Source organism: Mesoplodon mirus, assembly GCF_964341445.2.
Source record: "Mesoplodon mirus genome assembly, chromosome: 5".
Lineage (NCBI taxonomy): Eukaryota > Metazoa > Chordata > Mammalia > Artiodactyla > Ziphiidae > Mesoplodon > Mesoplodon mirus.
In genome coordinates, this window is record NC_138980.1 from 64,450,140 (window position 1) to 64,468,742 (window position 18,603).

General features: G+C 43.6%; 1 protein-coding gene across 3 annotated transcripts in view; it reads right to left on the reverse strand.

The window, feature by feature from the left end:
• The window catches only part of ARHGAP26 (Rho GTPase activating protein 26), a 490,933-nt gene that overhangs the window by 312,815 nt on the left and 159,515 nt on the right, over window positions 1-18,603 (reverse strand). For all 3 annotated transcript variants that reach the window (XR_014294215.1, XM_082622793.1, XM_082622792.1), the window contains exon 11: window positions 4,210-4,288. Coding sequence is in view for 2 of the 3 variants with exons in the window: in XM_082622793.1 (XP_082478919.1) it covers window positions 4,210-4,288 (79 nt within the window). In the remaining variant the exon portion in view is untranslated. The remainder of the gene's footprint in view (window positions 1-4,209; window positions 4,289-18,603) is intronic.

An 18,603-nucleotide genomic window follows, 5' to 3' on the forward strand; every position in this document is an offset into this window, starting at 1 on the left:
CTCAACCACTGTGCCACCAGGGAAGCCCTATGGTTGCTTTTAAGCTACAAGAGCAAAGCTGAATAGCTGCCATAGTGACTATGCAGCCCCCAAATCTTAAACTACTTACTCTCTGGCCCACTACAGAAAAAGTTTCCTGGCTCCTGTTCTTGATAATAAGATGTAAGCCTGGAACAGTTAGGAAGCGTATCACCACTACACAGAAAGAACCTCTTGGAAATGAATACAAAAGAAGAAACCAACTCCAAATATTATGGAAGCCCCTGGATTCAGATGGGCCAGAACTACTATACCCCAATATTTTTCAGTTATGTAAGCCAATAATTCCAGCTTTTTCTCAGACAAATTTGAATTGGGTTTCCTTCACTTGAATTCGAATTCATCACATGGATCAAAACCATAATGCTCATTATAGAAACACAACTCTAATTTCTTCCTCCATTATATATCCATCAATAACATAAAGACATTTGACTTTTCTTTAGACTAGAATGTCACTGGGTGCTAAAAACTGTAATTTATTTAACAATTAACTAAAACATTGTAAAATCAACTGATTTGGGGTTCATTTACGGTTTTTTTTCCAACCAACCATCCTGAGGTGTTATTGAACAATGCAAGAACAGAAAGGGTGGAAACCACGATTACCAACGGCTCCAAAAAAAAAAAATAAAATAAAATATCCAACACTGAATAATCAATCACAGAACAACCGAGCTGTAAGTATAAAAACAAAAGATAGGTGCTTCCATTAACATCTCCCTGAAGTAAGGGAAATACTCTAAGATCAGCTAGAGAAAGAGGTTTCTGCCCCCTTACCAAAGCCAAAACTCCCAAGGGGACAGCTTTAACTAATTAGGGAGATGGTGATTAAAGCCGGAGCTGCTAATTGTCTACTGGGTATATATCTCCGGTAATGCTCCCTAGAGGCTCTCAGCAATGGGAGACAAAATTAGGCCTAATATTCCTGCCAATTATACTGTCATCACATCTCTGTATTTCTCTCTCTCTTTAGGAAACTTAAAAGCACTCGGAGGTGTGGTTTTCAATGCAAACTCTATGTTGCTGAGAGGAAGTAAATTTATATTATGTTTAGAAAACAATTATTTGTGCTTAAACTTGTTTTAATGTGCACATCCTGGAGCAAGGAGATGTCTCTCTCAACAGCACACTTTCCATCTGCAGAGGCCAGATGTTAATCTACGGGAAAACTAAGGTGGTTAGTAAGAAAACCAAGCATATGCAGACAGAGAGCAAATATCAAGCAGTGGGAGAGGGAGGTGGGGAGGCTTAAAATGCAGTGAGTGGAGCAATTTTAGAACTCCAGCTTATCGGAGGGAACACACACACACACACACACACACAAAAGTGGGTTTTTCACTCATACGAAGAATAGTATGCCCTGACAGGATTTTTCTTCCTGGGTATTTCCTCCCCTATAGGTTGAAGAAACATTCAAGAGAGTCAGAGAAAGTACTGTAAAAATGTACTGAGTGAGGACTCTTGGAAGGCAATTTGACATTTTACCTCTATTAAAGATGAAAACCAAAGACATTTAGGGCTAGATATGGGTTCTAATTCTAGCTTTGCCACTGTGGTGGAAACTGTGAGCCACCCCACAGTTTCTGTTCTTCCTCCTTGAAGTGATAAGATCCCCTGGGCACCGGCTGGGCCCATGGCTGCCTATGTTCAGCCTACTTTTCTCATCCTCCTTGGTAGATATATGTGGCCACGTAATTATTTGGGGGCCAACAGAAGTGAGATGTGCATCTTCTGGCTCCCAGATGCTCTCATCTCCATTATCTGCCTGGAAAATGGAAATGAATGGAACATGGAAAGCCATGGGTTGAGGATGGCACTGATACCAACCAGGGTTCTTGGCCTTCCCCAGTGAACAGAAATTGACTAGAGGCCAGACAAGAAATTCAGGCAAGGCTTTATTGGGTCCACTGCTGCAGCAGGTGAGAGGGAGCGAGAACAAGTAACAGGTCCCTGAGGGGGGTCAAGATTGCTCCTTATATGGGGTGAGGGTAGGGGTGTGTCCAGGGGTCAGGCTGGAGGGGTAGCTTAGGTGGTTTGCCCACCCCTTAGGTGGTGTTGTGTGCAGGGGGTACGCACAGTACCGGGTTTTTGCTCCCGACTCCCTGCTTTTGCTCTGGGTTCTTCAAAAGTGGCTGTGAGGTTTCTGGCCTCTTTTTATCTTTTGTCCAGAATTTGCCCCAACTGCACACGCACCCAGTTATTTTCAGTCCCTTATAGTTTCTTTGTATTTTGTTGCTCGAGAAGAGGTGTGTCCAGGTGCAAGCACTGAAGCAAAGGGCCCCAGGTCCCAGCCTGTCTCAGAACAATGACCCTGTTAGGCACAGACTGCTCACTTCTGAACTCTGAGACAGAAATAAACTTCTATCTTATTTAAGTCACTGCACTTTGAAGTCTCTCTGTTACAGCGACCTAGCCTGTACCCTAGTAATATAGCCACTTACAATCTGTGTAACTTGGGGCAAGTTATTTAACCTCTTCTAAGTTTCGGTTTCCTCATCCGTGAAATGGAATCATAACATTTACTTTGTAAGGCACTAAGAGGAATAAATGGGTTAAGAGACATCATGTGCCAAATCTGTGCCTTACACACAACTAACGGTAGGTGACAACAGCAAAGATATGAAGGACTACTTAGGAAACTGCTTCCAAAGGCCTATGACATCAAGCAGCTATTGTGCCCACAAAGCCCCGAAGGTAGAAATGTATATCTGCTTTTGAGAGAGCTATCAAAAGTTATCAGGGGCTTCCCTGGTGGCGCAGTGATTGAGAGTCCGCCTGCCAACGCAGGGGACATGGGTTCGTGCCCCGGTCCGGGAAGATCCCACATGCCGCGGAGCGGCTGGGCCCGTGAGCCATGGCCTCTGAGCCTGCATGTCCAGAGCCTGTGCTCCGCAACGGGAGAGGCCACAACAGTGAGAGGCCCGTGTACCGCAAAAAAAAAAAAAGTTATCAGTAACAAAGTATTCAGGGAAAATCAGGGGTATCCTGTATTATAGCCCAGCAGAAGAAGATTAAATAATGTTTAATTAACTACAGTTTAGCAAACTGCACCTAAATCTTTAAATAGTTCTTTAAATCTTGCTCTGTATTATTAAATGTTATACAAACACTAGTTATTTGCTTATGCTTAGTTGCCTGTATTGAGTTCCATGTTTGGATACAAAATACCTGAGTAGAAAATGACATGAATCGATACAGACCACCTAACCAGTGTAGGCTAAGAAAGAGACACACAAATGAACTGGAATCATCTATACTGGACACCCCACTTGATGCACAGAGTTCTACAGTCAACAGAGGCTATGCATGCCTCATGTCCCTTGCACATATTTCCCCCTTTTGACAGTGCCTTCATAAGTGATCATTATTGGTCCAATTATTGGCCCTCTGACAATGTGGATTCTTTTTATCTTTTACTGGTAGGACATGGTTAGACCGTACTCTTACGACTTCTGTAACCTTGAGATTTGCTGAATACTGGGGTTGAGAGCCTTGGCCGCAAAGTAAGATGACTACTGTGACTCTAGGGACTTCCCCCAAGGTTTCTCCATGGGTTTCTCATGTCACAAGATGCAGAAAAACCACAAGATTACATCACCCAGCAAAGACCAGCATCTCTGAAATGGGAGCATGGATCACATTACTAGACTTAACTCCTTTCGTGGGCCCGGGTAATCCCACTGCTTATAATGGGATGTGAGCCAACTATGGCAATGGGAGGCTGAACCAGAGGGCAATGAGTAAAGGTTCTACACCATCTGTATACACTTTTACCATCATCTAACCTGTTAAAATGGATCTGAGGTAACGCTTCGCGCTGCACTTTGTGGAGGCATCGATAGGTATTCAGTAAGCCAGACTGGACTGTGCTTCCTCTAAGAGTCCTCAGAGCACTATAATTGCCTCAGTGAAGGAGGGGTCTCTGGTGTGGCATCGTGCAGGACCCATGCCTTAGACTGAGAGGTCAAAGCTCAGGAGTTGCATCTACACAGAAGCAGTGTCAATATCCACAAACATCAGTCCAGGAATAAAAAAAAGTCCTGCTGGTACATTGGTCTCAAGAGCCCAAGGCTTTATTTAGAGCAACGGCAAAAATCACTGCACTAAGGAAACAACAAACAACTCGGGACCTTTATTCTTGCTCTACTTCCCTGAATTGTTACTTACAGGTTCCCTTCCATCCATGGCTTCCATCCAGAGCCTCCGGTCCTCTTCAGACAATGCCTGCATGGTGATAACTCCGGGCCTGCGGAGAAATGAGGACACAGATGTGAACCCAGCGCCACAGGTAGAGAGATCCTGATGAAGGTGAGCCTTAAAGAAACATCTAAGCGACCGAGTGAGAGCCTGCTGGGGTTGACGGCACAGAGAGAGAGAGCACCCCTCAGCTCTTCAGAGCCATCTTCCAGCCTCAGAAAGCAAAGCTATCACCCCCAAATCCCTCTCAATAAGCCCACCTCCCTCAGGGAGGTGGGAGGAAACACAGAAGACAGGACTTTACATACAGGTAAGGGACACAGAGGAGTCAAGTGATTCCCTTCGGCGTTTGAGATCATATTCATTCCTCTTCTCCAAAATGCTTACTAGGGTACTTTACTCCCAGTAGGAGTACAATAAACACGTTCTTAAGTGAAGAGAATTACTGGACTCAATAAAAAGAGGGGGGAACATCCACGCTGGAGGGATCCTGGTCTAATATCTAGTCCAATGATTCTAAACTGCTTTTGACATGAAAAAGTCTTATGGGGGTAATGGGTGTTATAAATATGATTATACTAAATGTATACAGCATTTTTTTTTTTTTTTTTTTTTTGCGGTATGCGGGCCTCTCATTGCTGTGGCCTCTCCCGTTGCGGAGCACAGGCTGCGGACGTGCAGGCTCAGCAGACGTGGCTCACGGGCCCAGCCGCTCCACGGCATGTGGGATCTTCCTGGACCGGGGCACGAACCCGTGTCCCCTGCATCGGCAGGCGGACTCTCAACCACTGTGCCACCAGGGAAGCCCTATACAGCATTTTTAAGTGAATCTTTACCATGGCAGATGCTAAGGTCTTTACATGCATTAGCACTTTTCACTCTCTCCTTGAAATCTGCTTGTTCTTTCAAACTGAGCACAAACCCTTCAGAAAGCATGCACACCATATCAAATGGTGTTTGTTGCGTACCCCTTACAGATGTCACACAAGAAGAGGTATGTGCCACAAACATGAACTTGGGAGAAGGGGCTACAAGCCCTCTATGCTCATTAATGCAGGAGTTCTTGACTTAGGGTCCACAGATGGGTCCCAGAGAGTCTATAAGCCACCCTCCCCCACCAAATGTATATGTATTTTTCTGGACAAACAATTCAAACTGCAACCCACAAATAGTTAAGAATTAGTGACTCAAATCCTCATCTTTAAAGTTTGAGAAAGCCTAAAAGGAAGGCCGAACTCCACTGAGCAAGAATTAAGACTGCAGCACTGCTCAGGATCACAGAAGAGTGTGCACACACACACATACGCACACGCACGCACACACACACACACACACACAGAAACGAGCTCCGCGATGCCCTGCGCAGCACAAGCCTGGGCCCACAAGCACCAAAGCCTGTTCATTCAACCCACCTACAGTCACTGTTCCTGGCTTATTTCCATAGTTCCAATGAATAGGCTATAGATCTATTAATACTTACGTTGAATGTATTTTAAATATCACATTTGTTTCTTTTCAGTCATCATCCCTCAACATCCCTGAAGAAAAAGTTTTCAAAGATGTGAACATGTAAGTAGAGACAGGCCGGGGATGAGGGGCACTGGGGTGCGGGTGTGAGTGCGTGAGGTGGTGAACAAGGCGGGGGGTGGGGGTGGGGGGACAGAGAGACAGAGAGGGAGGAGCAGTGGGGGGTGGGAGGGTGGGTAAGAGGGTGGATGAGAGGCAGGTGATGGGATGGACGCTGACTCCCGAGAGGGCATTCACTCCCGTAAAGGCCACACTGGGTGCTGGCACCCAGACAGAGTGACTCAGAAGACACAGTGACTCCCTGCACCGGCCAGGACACTCCCTCTTCTTCTCAGAAATTCTCATTCTCAGACCCAAGTGCCCATTTCCCACCACTATCAGCACATCCAGTGTGCCTGACCCGCTGGGTATATGCAGACTGCTTGCAGCCACAGACCTATGGCCGGGGGCTGGGTGGACTGATTCTACTTTTCCACTTTAAAGCCACACACAAAGCTTTAACGGCTTTGAGATTAAAAGTCTACAAAGCTGCAGTCCACTGTGGAACTCTCTAGTCCCTGGGCCTGGACCTCTGTGTGTTGCTCTAAACGTTGCTGTGCCTGGACCCCTGGCTTCAGAATCATGCATGCCCTTAGCATAGAGGTGCCCAGCCCAGCCTCGCCTCACTGAACCTGAACTTTGGGGCTGGGCCTGCGAACTTGGATTTTAACCATCTCCCCAGGTGATCCTGAGGCACAGTTAGGTCTGAGGCCCCTCTGCCCACCCAGACGCCCCCCTTTTTCCTTCCTGTTTCCCTCACACTGGAGAGCAAAGACACCTTCCTCTCCCCGCTGGGGTAGAACTACTCTCTACATGCCAACGTGTCTCCAGTTCATTTCCTGCTAGGTGTTCACCAGCAAACAGTGAGACCACAATAGCCGCCTAGCAGACCAAGGTCTCAGGGACCTCGCAGATGTCACATCAATTTCATGGCACACGGTGTGAAATTTCTACCCAGAGCCACAAAGAGGAAGTTCAGACAAACTCAGAGGCTGTGAAGGGTGGGCCACTTGGCCTTAGTAACCAGGAAAGTCAACAGGATTTGTTTTCATTTCGAGAAGAAATATCAAAATATACATTCTTTTCCACATGTGGTTTTGTTCTCCTTTTTTATTGTGTGAGGGGGTGGTAGAGAGCTGAATAAAGTAGATTTAACACACTTGATTCTAATCCTATCACCCCAGGTTCAGAAAACTTTCTCTTAGCCAGGTGTATGTACATCTGGATCTGTATGTACTATCCTTTCTAGGCATCTAGAAAACACTTACTCAGCTTCAAATTTCTTTTCCTTTGTTACAACTTAAAACACTATTACATAAATCTCTTATGTGTGTAATTCCTAGAACCAAGGTAAATGGGTCAACTTTATTTTGGAATCAAGCAGTTAACTTCCTTTCCATATTAACCATCCCTATGCCCCTACTAACCACCATCCCTCAAAACAAAAGAAGACAAGCAAAACTCTCAATGGCCCTACACGTTCCATGTCAGTCCCTGTAAGACAGTATGCTTTCATTCAGGTATCAATTTAGTTCATTTCTGAAATGCACTTGGCTTTTCATAACGAAAGTGGAAAGAAAAAGAGAGGGAAAGAGACAGAACTCACGAGGTGGGAGTGTGGAATGAGAAAAGGAAAACATGACACAATAAAAGAGAAATGGAGTAAATGATCAGAGCTCTTTCCAGCTCTGCAAAGAATTGTGACCCTCAGATACAGAGAACAAACTAGTGGGTACCAGAGGCGAGAAGAGTGAGAGGGGGGACAAAATAGGTGAAGGGGATTAAGAGGTACAAACCACGAAATAAGTCATAGGGATGTAACGTACAGCACAGGGAATACAGTCAATATTTTATAATAACTTTGTATGGTGTGTAGTCTATAAAAACATCAAATCACTATGTTGTACACCTGAAACTAATATTTTAAGTCAACTATACTTCAATTTAAAAAAAACAATTGTGACCCTATCAAATATAATAAAAGAACAACTACAATAATAATAACCCAGCACTGTGTGCCAGATAGTATGCTAAGCATTATCTATTAATTAATTCATTTCATCTTCACAACTACATCATGAGGGAGGTATACTCTCATTATACCATTTAGCAGATGAGAAGATCAAGGCTCAAACAGGTTAAGTACCTTGTCCACAGTTACAGAGCCAGGATCTGAACCAAGCAGTCTAATGCTTTGCCCTCAAGCACAAAGCCACGGGAAACGTGGAGATACTGCGGCCCCCAGAGAGCTCGTGTTGACCACCCACGTCCCTTGCCATCAAAAGGGACTAGACGCTCCTGCAAGGCCTTTAGTGAGCTCCTGCCTGGGATCAAATGAGGGTGAATGATAAAGAGCTCTGTGAAACCTAAAGTGCTTCATAAATATGAGGGCTCAGAACACCACTGTAGGCAAACAGCCAATCCAAAAACAGGAATCCAATAATGGCCAGTGTGACTGTGGCTTACTTTCTATAGCAGTGGTTCTCCACATTTTTTTCTGCCTCTAAATACCCAAGAGATGGAAAGGCAATGAGTTTTGTAAAAGAACACAAAAAGCTCTAATCACAAAAAATAAGGATAAATTGGACTTCACCAAAATAAAGAACTTCCAGTCATCAAAAGGTACTATTGGGCTTCCCTGGTAGTGCAGTGGTTGAGAGTCCGCCTGCCGATGCAGGGGACATGGGTTCGTGCCCCGGTCCAGGAAGATCCCACATGTCGCAGAGCGGCTGGGCCCGTGAGCCATGGCTGCTGAGCCTGCGCATCCAGAGCCTGTGCTCCACAACGGGAGAGGCCACAACAGTGAGAGGCCCACGTACCACAAAAAAAAAAAAAAAGGTACTATTAAGAGAGTAAGAGAAGATGTTTGTGATTTTTATCTCCAATGAGATGAATATCCAGAATATGCAAAGAATGCCAACAAATAAATAGGAAAAAAAATGAACAACCCAATTAATAAAATGGATAAAAGACTTGAATAGGCATTTCATAAAAGAGGACACACCAGTGGTCACAAGCATAAGAAACAGGGTGAAGATGATGACTCATCAGGAAAATGCAATTAAAACCACGATGAGGGCCTCCCTGGTGGCGCAGTGGTTGAGAGTCCGCCTGCCGATGCAGGGGATACGGGTTCGTGCCCCGGTCTGGGAGGATCCCATATGCCGCGGAGCGGCTGGGCCCGTGAGCCATGGCCGCTGGGCCTGCGCATCCGGAGCCTGTGCTCCGCAACGGGGGAGGCCACAACAGTGAGAGGCCCGCATACCGCAAAAAAAAAAAAAAAAAAAAAAAAAAAACCCACGATGAAATAAAACCAACACCCTTCTGAATGGAGAGCATTCAAAAGACCACCAATAACAAGTACTGGCAAGAATACAAAGTTGTTGGAACTCTCATACATTGCTAGTGAGAGAATACAGTGATAAAACCACGTTGGAAATATCTACTAAAACTAAGTGGACACCTGCCTTCTGATCTAGCAACTCTACCTCTAGATGTATCCCCTAGAGAAATGAGCACATACGTCCACCAAAAGACACATTCGAGAATACTCAGTTTTATTCATAATGGCCAAATTTTGCAACAACAAAAAGCCAAATACCCATTCATAAGAGAATAAACTGTTGTATATTTAAACAATGGAACAACAGACAACAACAAAAAGAACCAACTACTGCAACATCATGAATGAATCTCATAGACTTAATAATGAGGGAAAGAAGCCAGACACAGAAGACTACCAACGATGTGATTCCATTTATATGATGTTCAAATACTCACAAAAGTCATCTGTGGTGACTGAAGTCAGAACAGTGATTTTGTCTTGGGGAAGGAGTAGGGGCAGTGAGTGGGAAGCAGCCCAAGGAGACCTTCTAGGATAACAGAAATGTTCTATAACTTGACCTGGGTGGTCACACAGGTGTGTGTGTGTCTGTGTGTGTGTCTGTGTGTGTAATGTCATTAAGCCATAGACTTAAGATTTATGCATTTCACTCTGATTACACCTCAATTGAAAAATAAAAGTTTTAAAAAACCTAAGATGTACTACTTCTCATCTAAGCTCAGTAGTTATCCTGACTCCAGTGCCTCCTAGCAGACAAGTAATTGAACTACTCTATGCTATTCTTTAAAAGGCAGATAATGAGTGCCTACCTCATGGGGTTGTTGTGAAGGTTAAGTGAAATATGTATAAGGCATTTCAAAGTGTCAGACACACAGTAAATGCTCCAAAAATTAGTTGTTATCACAGGGGCAAATGAGCGGCAGGTCAGTGGAAGGAATGGACGGCAAACGTCACTAAAGTCAAAATTATGGATGGACGGGCCTCCCTGGTGGCGCAGTGGTTGAGAGTCCGCCTGCTGATGCAGGGGACACGGGTTCGTGCCCCGGTCCGGGAAGATCCCACATGCCGCGGAGCAGCTGGGCCCGTGAGCCATGGCCGTTGAGCCTGCGCGTCCGGAGCCTGTGCTCCGCAACGGGAGAGGCCACAGCAGTGAGAGGCCCACGTACAGAAAAAAAAAAAAAAAAAAAAAAAATTATGGAGGGAGAAGAGCAGGTTAAAAAGGAAAAGAAATGAGCCACGATGCTTCTGATACACATGACCCCACCTCCAGAACACTGTCACACAGCACTGAAAAATCACACCTCTACCAGAAAGCAAGCCAGGCCAAAGACTGACATACAGGTTCTGACATCACAGCCATTTCCTTTTTCCTCCTGAATAAAGCATCACAGTGGCTTACTTTCCCCTTTTGGAATTAATGTCCAATAATTGATAAGGACAAAGAAGGGGCCTTCAGCAAATTCTAGAAAATCTGGCAGGGTGTTCCCACTACCCACCAGATGATAGAAGGAACAAATGACTTACAATCCTTTCTGTGGCTCAGTCCTAAAATTCTACATCAAATACAGTACCTCCAGTTCACTCTGAATATGTCCTTGGTTAGTGCTATATCCGAATCAGCTTGAGAAGCATGAACAAGGATCTGCAACTTTCTCTAAGTACCTCACCTCTCACACTACATAGGCAATGCAGAAAACAGTTATTCACCTATCACAGGGCAAACTGCTACCCACCGCCCTATCTCCTTCCAACTCTGGCCTCCACAAAGGGCCCTCATAAAGCAGTACATAGTTTATCCGCACATCCAGGAACCTGGGACTACTGATGTCAGCTCACAGCCTTCTCATCAGCCAGGAGCAAGCAGAATCACAACCAGCCCTGATTCCAGGCTTACTCGACAACCTCCCTACTCTAATCTTATTCCTGAATCTGAGTCAACAGTGGTGATCTCAGTGGCTTCACAATTCACCCACTTCCTATTGGACCAGGAAATGCTATTACTAACTCACTCCACCCCACTGAAACAAACACACTCAGAATCTAACAGTACCATTCTTTCTAAATCGACCTCCAAAGATCTTGCGTTTACTCATTCATAAGACCATAAATCTTCTGCTGGCAAGAGTTCATTCCCCAGCTTCTATCCACACTATGGCACATTTAAGGGTCAAGTTCAGAGTAAAAGAAGGACTGTGGCATCCATAGAAACACATATACTAACAGCCTGTACATGAAACCTACCTCACTACGTTTAGATAGGAAGTCAGAGGGAAACAATGAAGGTCTGGAGAATGGACTGCCATCCACAGGTGAAAAGAGATACGCAAGCGCCAAAGGAAGTGGTCCTTTGCTTTTAAAGTGCTACTTGGAAAACGGGTCCCTAGCCGTTCCTTGGCAATTTTAAGTGTTCAAGGTTTCAGTAGATCTTCATTTACACAAAGATATGGCCAATGCAGAATAATCCTGGAGAATGACATCTCTTCCGTGTGTGTATGAAATTACAGAGTCAAACATCTATAGTGACCAGGCAAGTAAGCAAAATGAGTGAAACTGGATAAGATTCTTCCCTGCCCCAAGGAAAATAGGCTTGGTCTCATTTTCCTTAAAACATGCAGCCTGTTATTCTTCTACACTTTTGCTTTCTGATAGAGTCATAGGAACAAAGGGGTTCCCCCTCTATGAGAAAAACAACAGTGCAAATGCAAGGCAAAGTGGCAGCTGTCCCCTGTCATCATGATGGGGGACCACAGGGCATGGTGGAGACTGCAGCCAAGTGAAGAGCACACACCCCACCCAAAGGAGGCATCCGCCATTCAGCCGTATAAAATAGCTGGCACATGGGAAGTCACGATCAACATTTACAGATTTTTCCCATTTTAAAATGTTGCCTTAAACAACTCAAGCCAGACCAAACATGTCTGTGGACCATCAGCCTGCGATTTCTGGGGTCTGTGTTCATCCTTCTCTGCCCCTCCCACCTGAGCTCCACCCCAGGCCAACACCACATGTTATAATGTCATCTCATGCACCGGGACCGACAATGATGCATGTCTGTATTCTTTTTTTTTTTTTTTTTTTTTTTTTTTCTTTTTGCTGTATGCGGGCCTCTCACTGTTGTGGCCTCTCCCGTTGCGGAGCACAGGCTCCGGATGCGCAGGCCCAGCGGCCACGGCTCACGGGCCCAGCCGCTCCGCGGCATATGGGATCCTCCCAGACCGGGGCACGAACCCGCATCCCCTGCATCGGCAGGCGGACTCTCAACCACTGCGCCACCAGGGAGGCCCGCATGTCTGTATTCTTGATGCACCTCACAGTCCAACTCAGCAGAAGCCTTTCCAGTTCATCAATGAAGGGGGAACCTGGGATACTTTCCCATTTTTTCCAATACTGCGGACCCAGTGTCATCACAGGAGGGCAATATTCATCTACTATCTGGAGACAAAAACTTATGAACCTGCAGAACTCTGCATGCTCTGAGATAATCAACCATTGATGATCCTTGTGCATTACATATCCTTGCACATGAGAATAATACATATGGCATGGTAACCTGGGTGGGGTACAGGTGAGAGAAAAAGAACGTGAGAGGGAAACCAGACATTGCAAACCAGTGGCCCACCAACTGCAACTAAGGTTTACTGAGTGTTTATTATGGGCCAAGCACCGGGTTAAGGACTTTGCTTGCATTATCATTTGTTCCTTGCAATGAAGTAGTACTATCATTATACTTCTTTTAAAAATTGAGACTCAGAAATGACTTGAACAATCTTGCACTGCTAGGTAGCAGGAAAGCCTCAACTTGAACCCAGTCTGCCTGACTCTAAAGCAAGGCCCAACTTTAAGCACAACACTGTACTGCCCCCTTGTGCAGGCAGAGTCTGTGCCCTGGGGATCCAGGGTGACCAGTTCCTTAGGAGGAAGGAGGGAGGGAGGGAGGGAGGGGAAAGAAGGCACTTCTCTCTTTCATTCTCTCTCTCTCTCTGGAGGAAGGAAAGGGGAGAGGGAGGAAGGGACTTCCTCTCCCCCGCCCCCCACCCCAAACACACATACATACACACACACACGCTCACACACACACATACCCCTTAAGAAGTTTTCAGAAGCAGGCTTCTAATCAATTATTTAGAAAGGATCTGATCCTAATGAATGAATGAACCATAACCTATTATAACCTAAAGCAGCGACGTCCTGGGAGGAAAGGTCCTAAAATAATTAGGACCATAGCAATGATAATAGTCTGAAGAGTAATATGGCCAATCACATCAGATAATTTCCTATACTTTTATTTTAAAGGAGACTGAAGTCATGAAACATCAGGAAGCCCAGACAGAAACATCTTTGGCACATTAAGTAAGTTACACGGTCTTAAATGAAACATATTCAGTGCCAGTGATGCGCATGCCATGGGCACCGAGGACACAGGAGTAAGCAGATTTCAACGCCCAGCACCAGGAGAAAGATTATTAATTGCCAGATGGGTAACACTCAGGGGGAATGCAAACACTTGCTATTTTGATAACAAACTATGAAAAATACTCTAATTCAAGAAATCTTCTAGGTCATTTATCAATTTTTCTTTGTTAGTATTCTATCTCATGATGATCAGACATGCAGGTAAGTGGAGTTTGCTGGTTGAACCATCTCTTTTCTTTGGACTTACGTAACAGCACAATTTTGGTTTCGATTTTTTAAAAATAAACTCATTTTATATTTAGAAATTGGCAAACAAACTGGTATACTCAATCAATAAAACTCCAAATTTCACTATGCAGGCTAAAGAATAGAAACAGTAATAAGAATAGAAATAAGTAACAGAAGTAATATAAATAAGGTTGCCTTACTTCACACCACAGTCCATTAATGAACACATCCCGCTCTTACTTAAACCAGAATCAAACAGCGAATACTTTCTCATTTCATTTTTTAAAAGGGAAAAAACCCAGTAATTAAAAAAATACATGAATTCTAAAGATTCTAAGAACTTCTTAGCTAGCTCATTTTACAGAACAGCCAAGGAGCAATTCAGAAAGTACAATATTCCCCCCACACCCCCACCCAAATCATGGAAGTCAGAGCAGGAGAACACCCTCTGAGGAAGGAAAAAGCCATTTCCTCTCCAAAATGTCAATGGCACTGAGACCAGCACTCTAACCAACCAGCAGGAAGGCAAAATCAAATATTATTTCAAACAAGGGGTGAGAAGGGGAGGGGAGGGGAAGTTTGAAACCAGGAAAAATGGATTCATCTGTTGCAAAAGATAAAGACAGGCCACACCAAGAGGGAAAAGCAGGACTGGCTGGTTCTCAGCACACACACTGGAACGTCCCAATCACTCATCTGTTTTCATCATCCTCAAATAAGCTGTCCCTGAAGCAAAGAGCCCGACACTTGAGTTCGGAAAGCAAGGTTATATGTAATGTTTAAACAGAAGTTACATTAACTGACCATGCTTGCTTCCGCAGGAAACTGGGTATGAAATGATCTATCACAAAAGGGTGGGAGGAAGGAATTTCTAGAGAAAGAATGAGTCACTTAGAATACCCTTCCTTTAAGAGGTAATATTCACATGATGATTTCTTCCACAGAAACACACACACACACACACACACACACACGCACCACTGACTACTAAATGTCAATGTATAAAGGACAGCTAATTTTCAACGGGACCAGCTAATAGTTACTAATCCATATACAAAACTGCCATCTAGAGGCTGAGCACTGAAACAAAGTCTGTTACATAAGATGATTCTTTTTGGAAAACACACAGTCTTAACACTCACACAATCTCACGAAGACACAAACAAGTACATGCACACACACCACATACCAAACTAAGAGTATTATTTTAACTTAAAATTAGTACGGTTTCCTTTTGAGACCATAAATTGGAAGGAGGGGCTTAAACCTTTTATCTTGTATAGGAAATGTAGATAAATAATGGGTTATCGCATATATAGTTTGAAAACAGATTCTTCCCCTGGCAGCCCCTTTGCAGATATACACTTAAAGCACCTGTATTCACCCTCAGCTTATAGATGACTTGAAGAGTCATGGCACTATAGGAAAAAGGCATGCCATCAAAATGAAACAAACGGGCTCAAAGAAATACCCTCCAAAGCTATGGTTCACCATTAAGAACAAGGAAGTCCCGGGTTTTAGGGTAGAGCGAAAAACTTCAAAGGAACAACCTCTTCCGACAGAGAACTACCATCAGGGAAGAATATTACAGCATTCCACCTTCAAAATAATCCTGCAAGGTTAGGTATGATTAGCCCCACCTTACAGATGTGGTTAAACCACCAGCCCAGACTCACACAGCTAGTAAAGAAGCAGATCTCAAATTCAAACTTAGGGCTGCCTCGATCTTTTACCAGCATCATGCAGCCTTCTATAAAAATGGACTTGAAATAAGAGTGGTGACTCATTGGAGGGTTGTGGTAGATTATTCAGATTTTCCATTAATCTTTCTAGCCGCCACTATTCTTACCAATCTCCCATTTTCCTGTTTGTTTGTTTTTTTGTCTACCTATACAGAAATGCAGATTGTGTGTGTACTTGCTCAAATTTTAGTTTAAATATCAACTAACATGATTCAGCTCCTGTAGTCTCTTACACAGTACTTCACCAAAGTCCCGAAGGAAAGAACAAAATAATCTAACTCAAAAATTGCATTACCATAAAAAACAAAATTGAACAACCACATGCACACAGTACTGGATTAAAAGCTGGATAAAATGACGTTATTCTGCCTCTGGGAGCCAATTACCTGAGACAGATATTTAGAATGGAACAGTTATATAAAACATACCTAATTAAACAACCAGCCAACCAATACAAAGAAAAGCTCGTACACTGTGCAAATACACAGTACACGGTGGGACGCGAGGATAGAGTTGACAGTGGGTATGACATGCCGGGCTGGGACTGGTTCAGAAGAAAGCTGTCTCTCTTTACCTATTCGTGGAAAGCTCACAGAAGGAGGACTTTGGATTTGGTTTGCAAGAAAAATCAGATCACTTTTAAGAAGGAAAGTCCATTAGATTCATAATGCTTCATTAAACTTTATATCTCCACGGTCAGCAGAGTCTCCAGTATGTAGTTATGGTTAATAAATGAGGAAGGGAGGGGAGGGGAGAGGGAATGAAAATTCAGGGCATTCTAGTCATGCCGTCATTCTCTGTAAGAGTAGAAGGGTGAAGTCCTTCTGTGTGTTACATCCTCCCTACAGCATTCTGGTCCTCCAAGTTTGCTGGAACACTCAACATACTAGTATTTATACCTTCAGTTGCAGGAATGTATGTGTATGTGTCTGCCCATTCTACAGTCAAGGGTAAGATCCATGAAGGCAAGGACTATGCTTGTCTTGGTCCCCGTGACACCACTAGCACCCAGTACCCCTGTCACCCTAATAAGTTGTCCTTTGCTGCCCACCTCTGGAGAGTACCAAGGGTGGGAATGGGGCACTCAACACTCTACATAACGTCTTCAAGTGTATGGACTTCTGTTGGGGTCAGCTAGTCCTGGAAAACATAAAGCATTCTAATTATTTCCTTTCCCCAAGTACAAACACCACCCCTCAAGAGACTACATTGATTCAGTGCATCAAAAAGAAGCCTTTTGTTTCTATTATTTTCCATATGGTTTAGTGGTCCCTCCTGGAAGACATTTGGGAGAAAATACACATGTGCACATACATCTGTGAGACATCTCTTAAAGATAAACAAATGCAGAGATGCTGGGAGATGACTACCACCATGATTCTTTAGCTTAAACAAATATTTCCCCTACATTTGCTCATTCATTTCCATAAGTTACTGCACGGTGGAGTTAATTGTTCAAAGTGACTGAAGACAGACATTGGCAAGCATCACACGCCACTACCCCTAACGGCTGCTTTTAGATGAAGTCCCATTTTTACCCAGGAATTTTACACTAAGCTCCCTCAAAAAGAGTTAACACACTTTAAAGAAAAAATGATAAATCTATTCTTTAGTCCCTTAACCAATATAACATATAAACTTTCAAATGTTTGGTTCTATGGTAAGGTAATACAAAGGCACCAAAGAATGCTTCTTTATTAAGGGATAAGAAAGGATGACTTTTTAAAAAGCTAATGAAAGCTTAGGCTGCCGTAAAGAGTATCCAGAATACGGAAGATAATTTACCTGAGAGGGTTGCTTTGTGAAGTGGGGCTCCTTGTCAATTGGATTGTTTAAGGAGTGTGTGTTGGGCCATCCATCTAAAAGGCTGTCGGGGGCCCCTTTTATGGCTGTTTCAGTGAGAAAGGCCCTCTTATTCAATACTGTATTGGTTTGCTAGGGCTGCTGTAAAAAGACCCACAAACTGAGCGGCATAAACAACAGAAGTGTATTATCTCACAGGTCTAGAGGCTAGAAGTTCCTGCTCAAGGTGTCAGCAGATGGGTTCCTTTTGAAGTATGGAAAGGAGAATCTTTTCCATCCCTTTCTCCTAGCTTCTGGTGGTCAGCCAGCAATCTCTGGCATTCTTTGGCTTGAAGACACATCACCCTGATCTCTGCCTTCATGGTCACATGGCATTCTCCCTGTGTACCTGACTGGCACTGGCTCTGAATTACCCCATTTTATAAGGACACTAGTCATACCAGATTAGGGCCCACCCTAATCACCTCATTCTAACTTAACTACCTCTGCAAAGACCCTATCTCCAAATAATTTTCATTGTCAGATAGTGAAGATTAGAATTTCCACATACGAATTTGGGAGGTACACGACTCAACCCATAACAAGTATCTTCTAGGAAAATAAGAAAATATTCTTCTTTGGAGAATGCTGTAGCAACACCCACAACTACTACAACCCACACATGTTCATTTAAAGCTATGTAATATTCTAAATGCTAGAGTCCTGAAAATGAATTGAAAAACAAAACCAGAGGGGAAATTCAAAGAAGCATCACATTGATTTGATGGACATGACACCTCGGTCTAAGCAATTTTTCAGTTTGGAACTGAAGTCACAAGAATTTCTACTAAGTTTCATTTTTCAATGTTGCAAACAATAAAATTCTCTTCAAAGAAAGCCAAAGGCATGAAGAGCTAAAATGAGCTTGTGCAACATTTGCTCAGAAAAGTCCAGGGGTCTTCAGCATCTTCTTAGGTCTGAACCTCCCCCCAAAACTAGTACTGTGAAAAAGGCAAAAAAAAAAGGCAGACACTAGAGAAAAGGGATAGATGAGATGTAATTATGTAGAGTTATACAATTATGGAAGTCAATATGGAAGGATGGAGGATACAGAGAAGGGAGTACAGGTCTAGTTTTGTGATGTCAAAGTTGTAAGAGAACTTAGATGTAAGAATTAAAAGTAACGTTCTGAAATGTATTCACGGTATTAAAGAGGATCTTTGACACAAGAAGTTCAAGAACTATAAATCTAAATCCCTAAGCTCTGGATTAACCCTTAATTTGATTTCT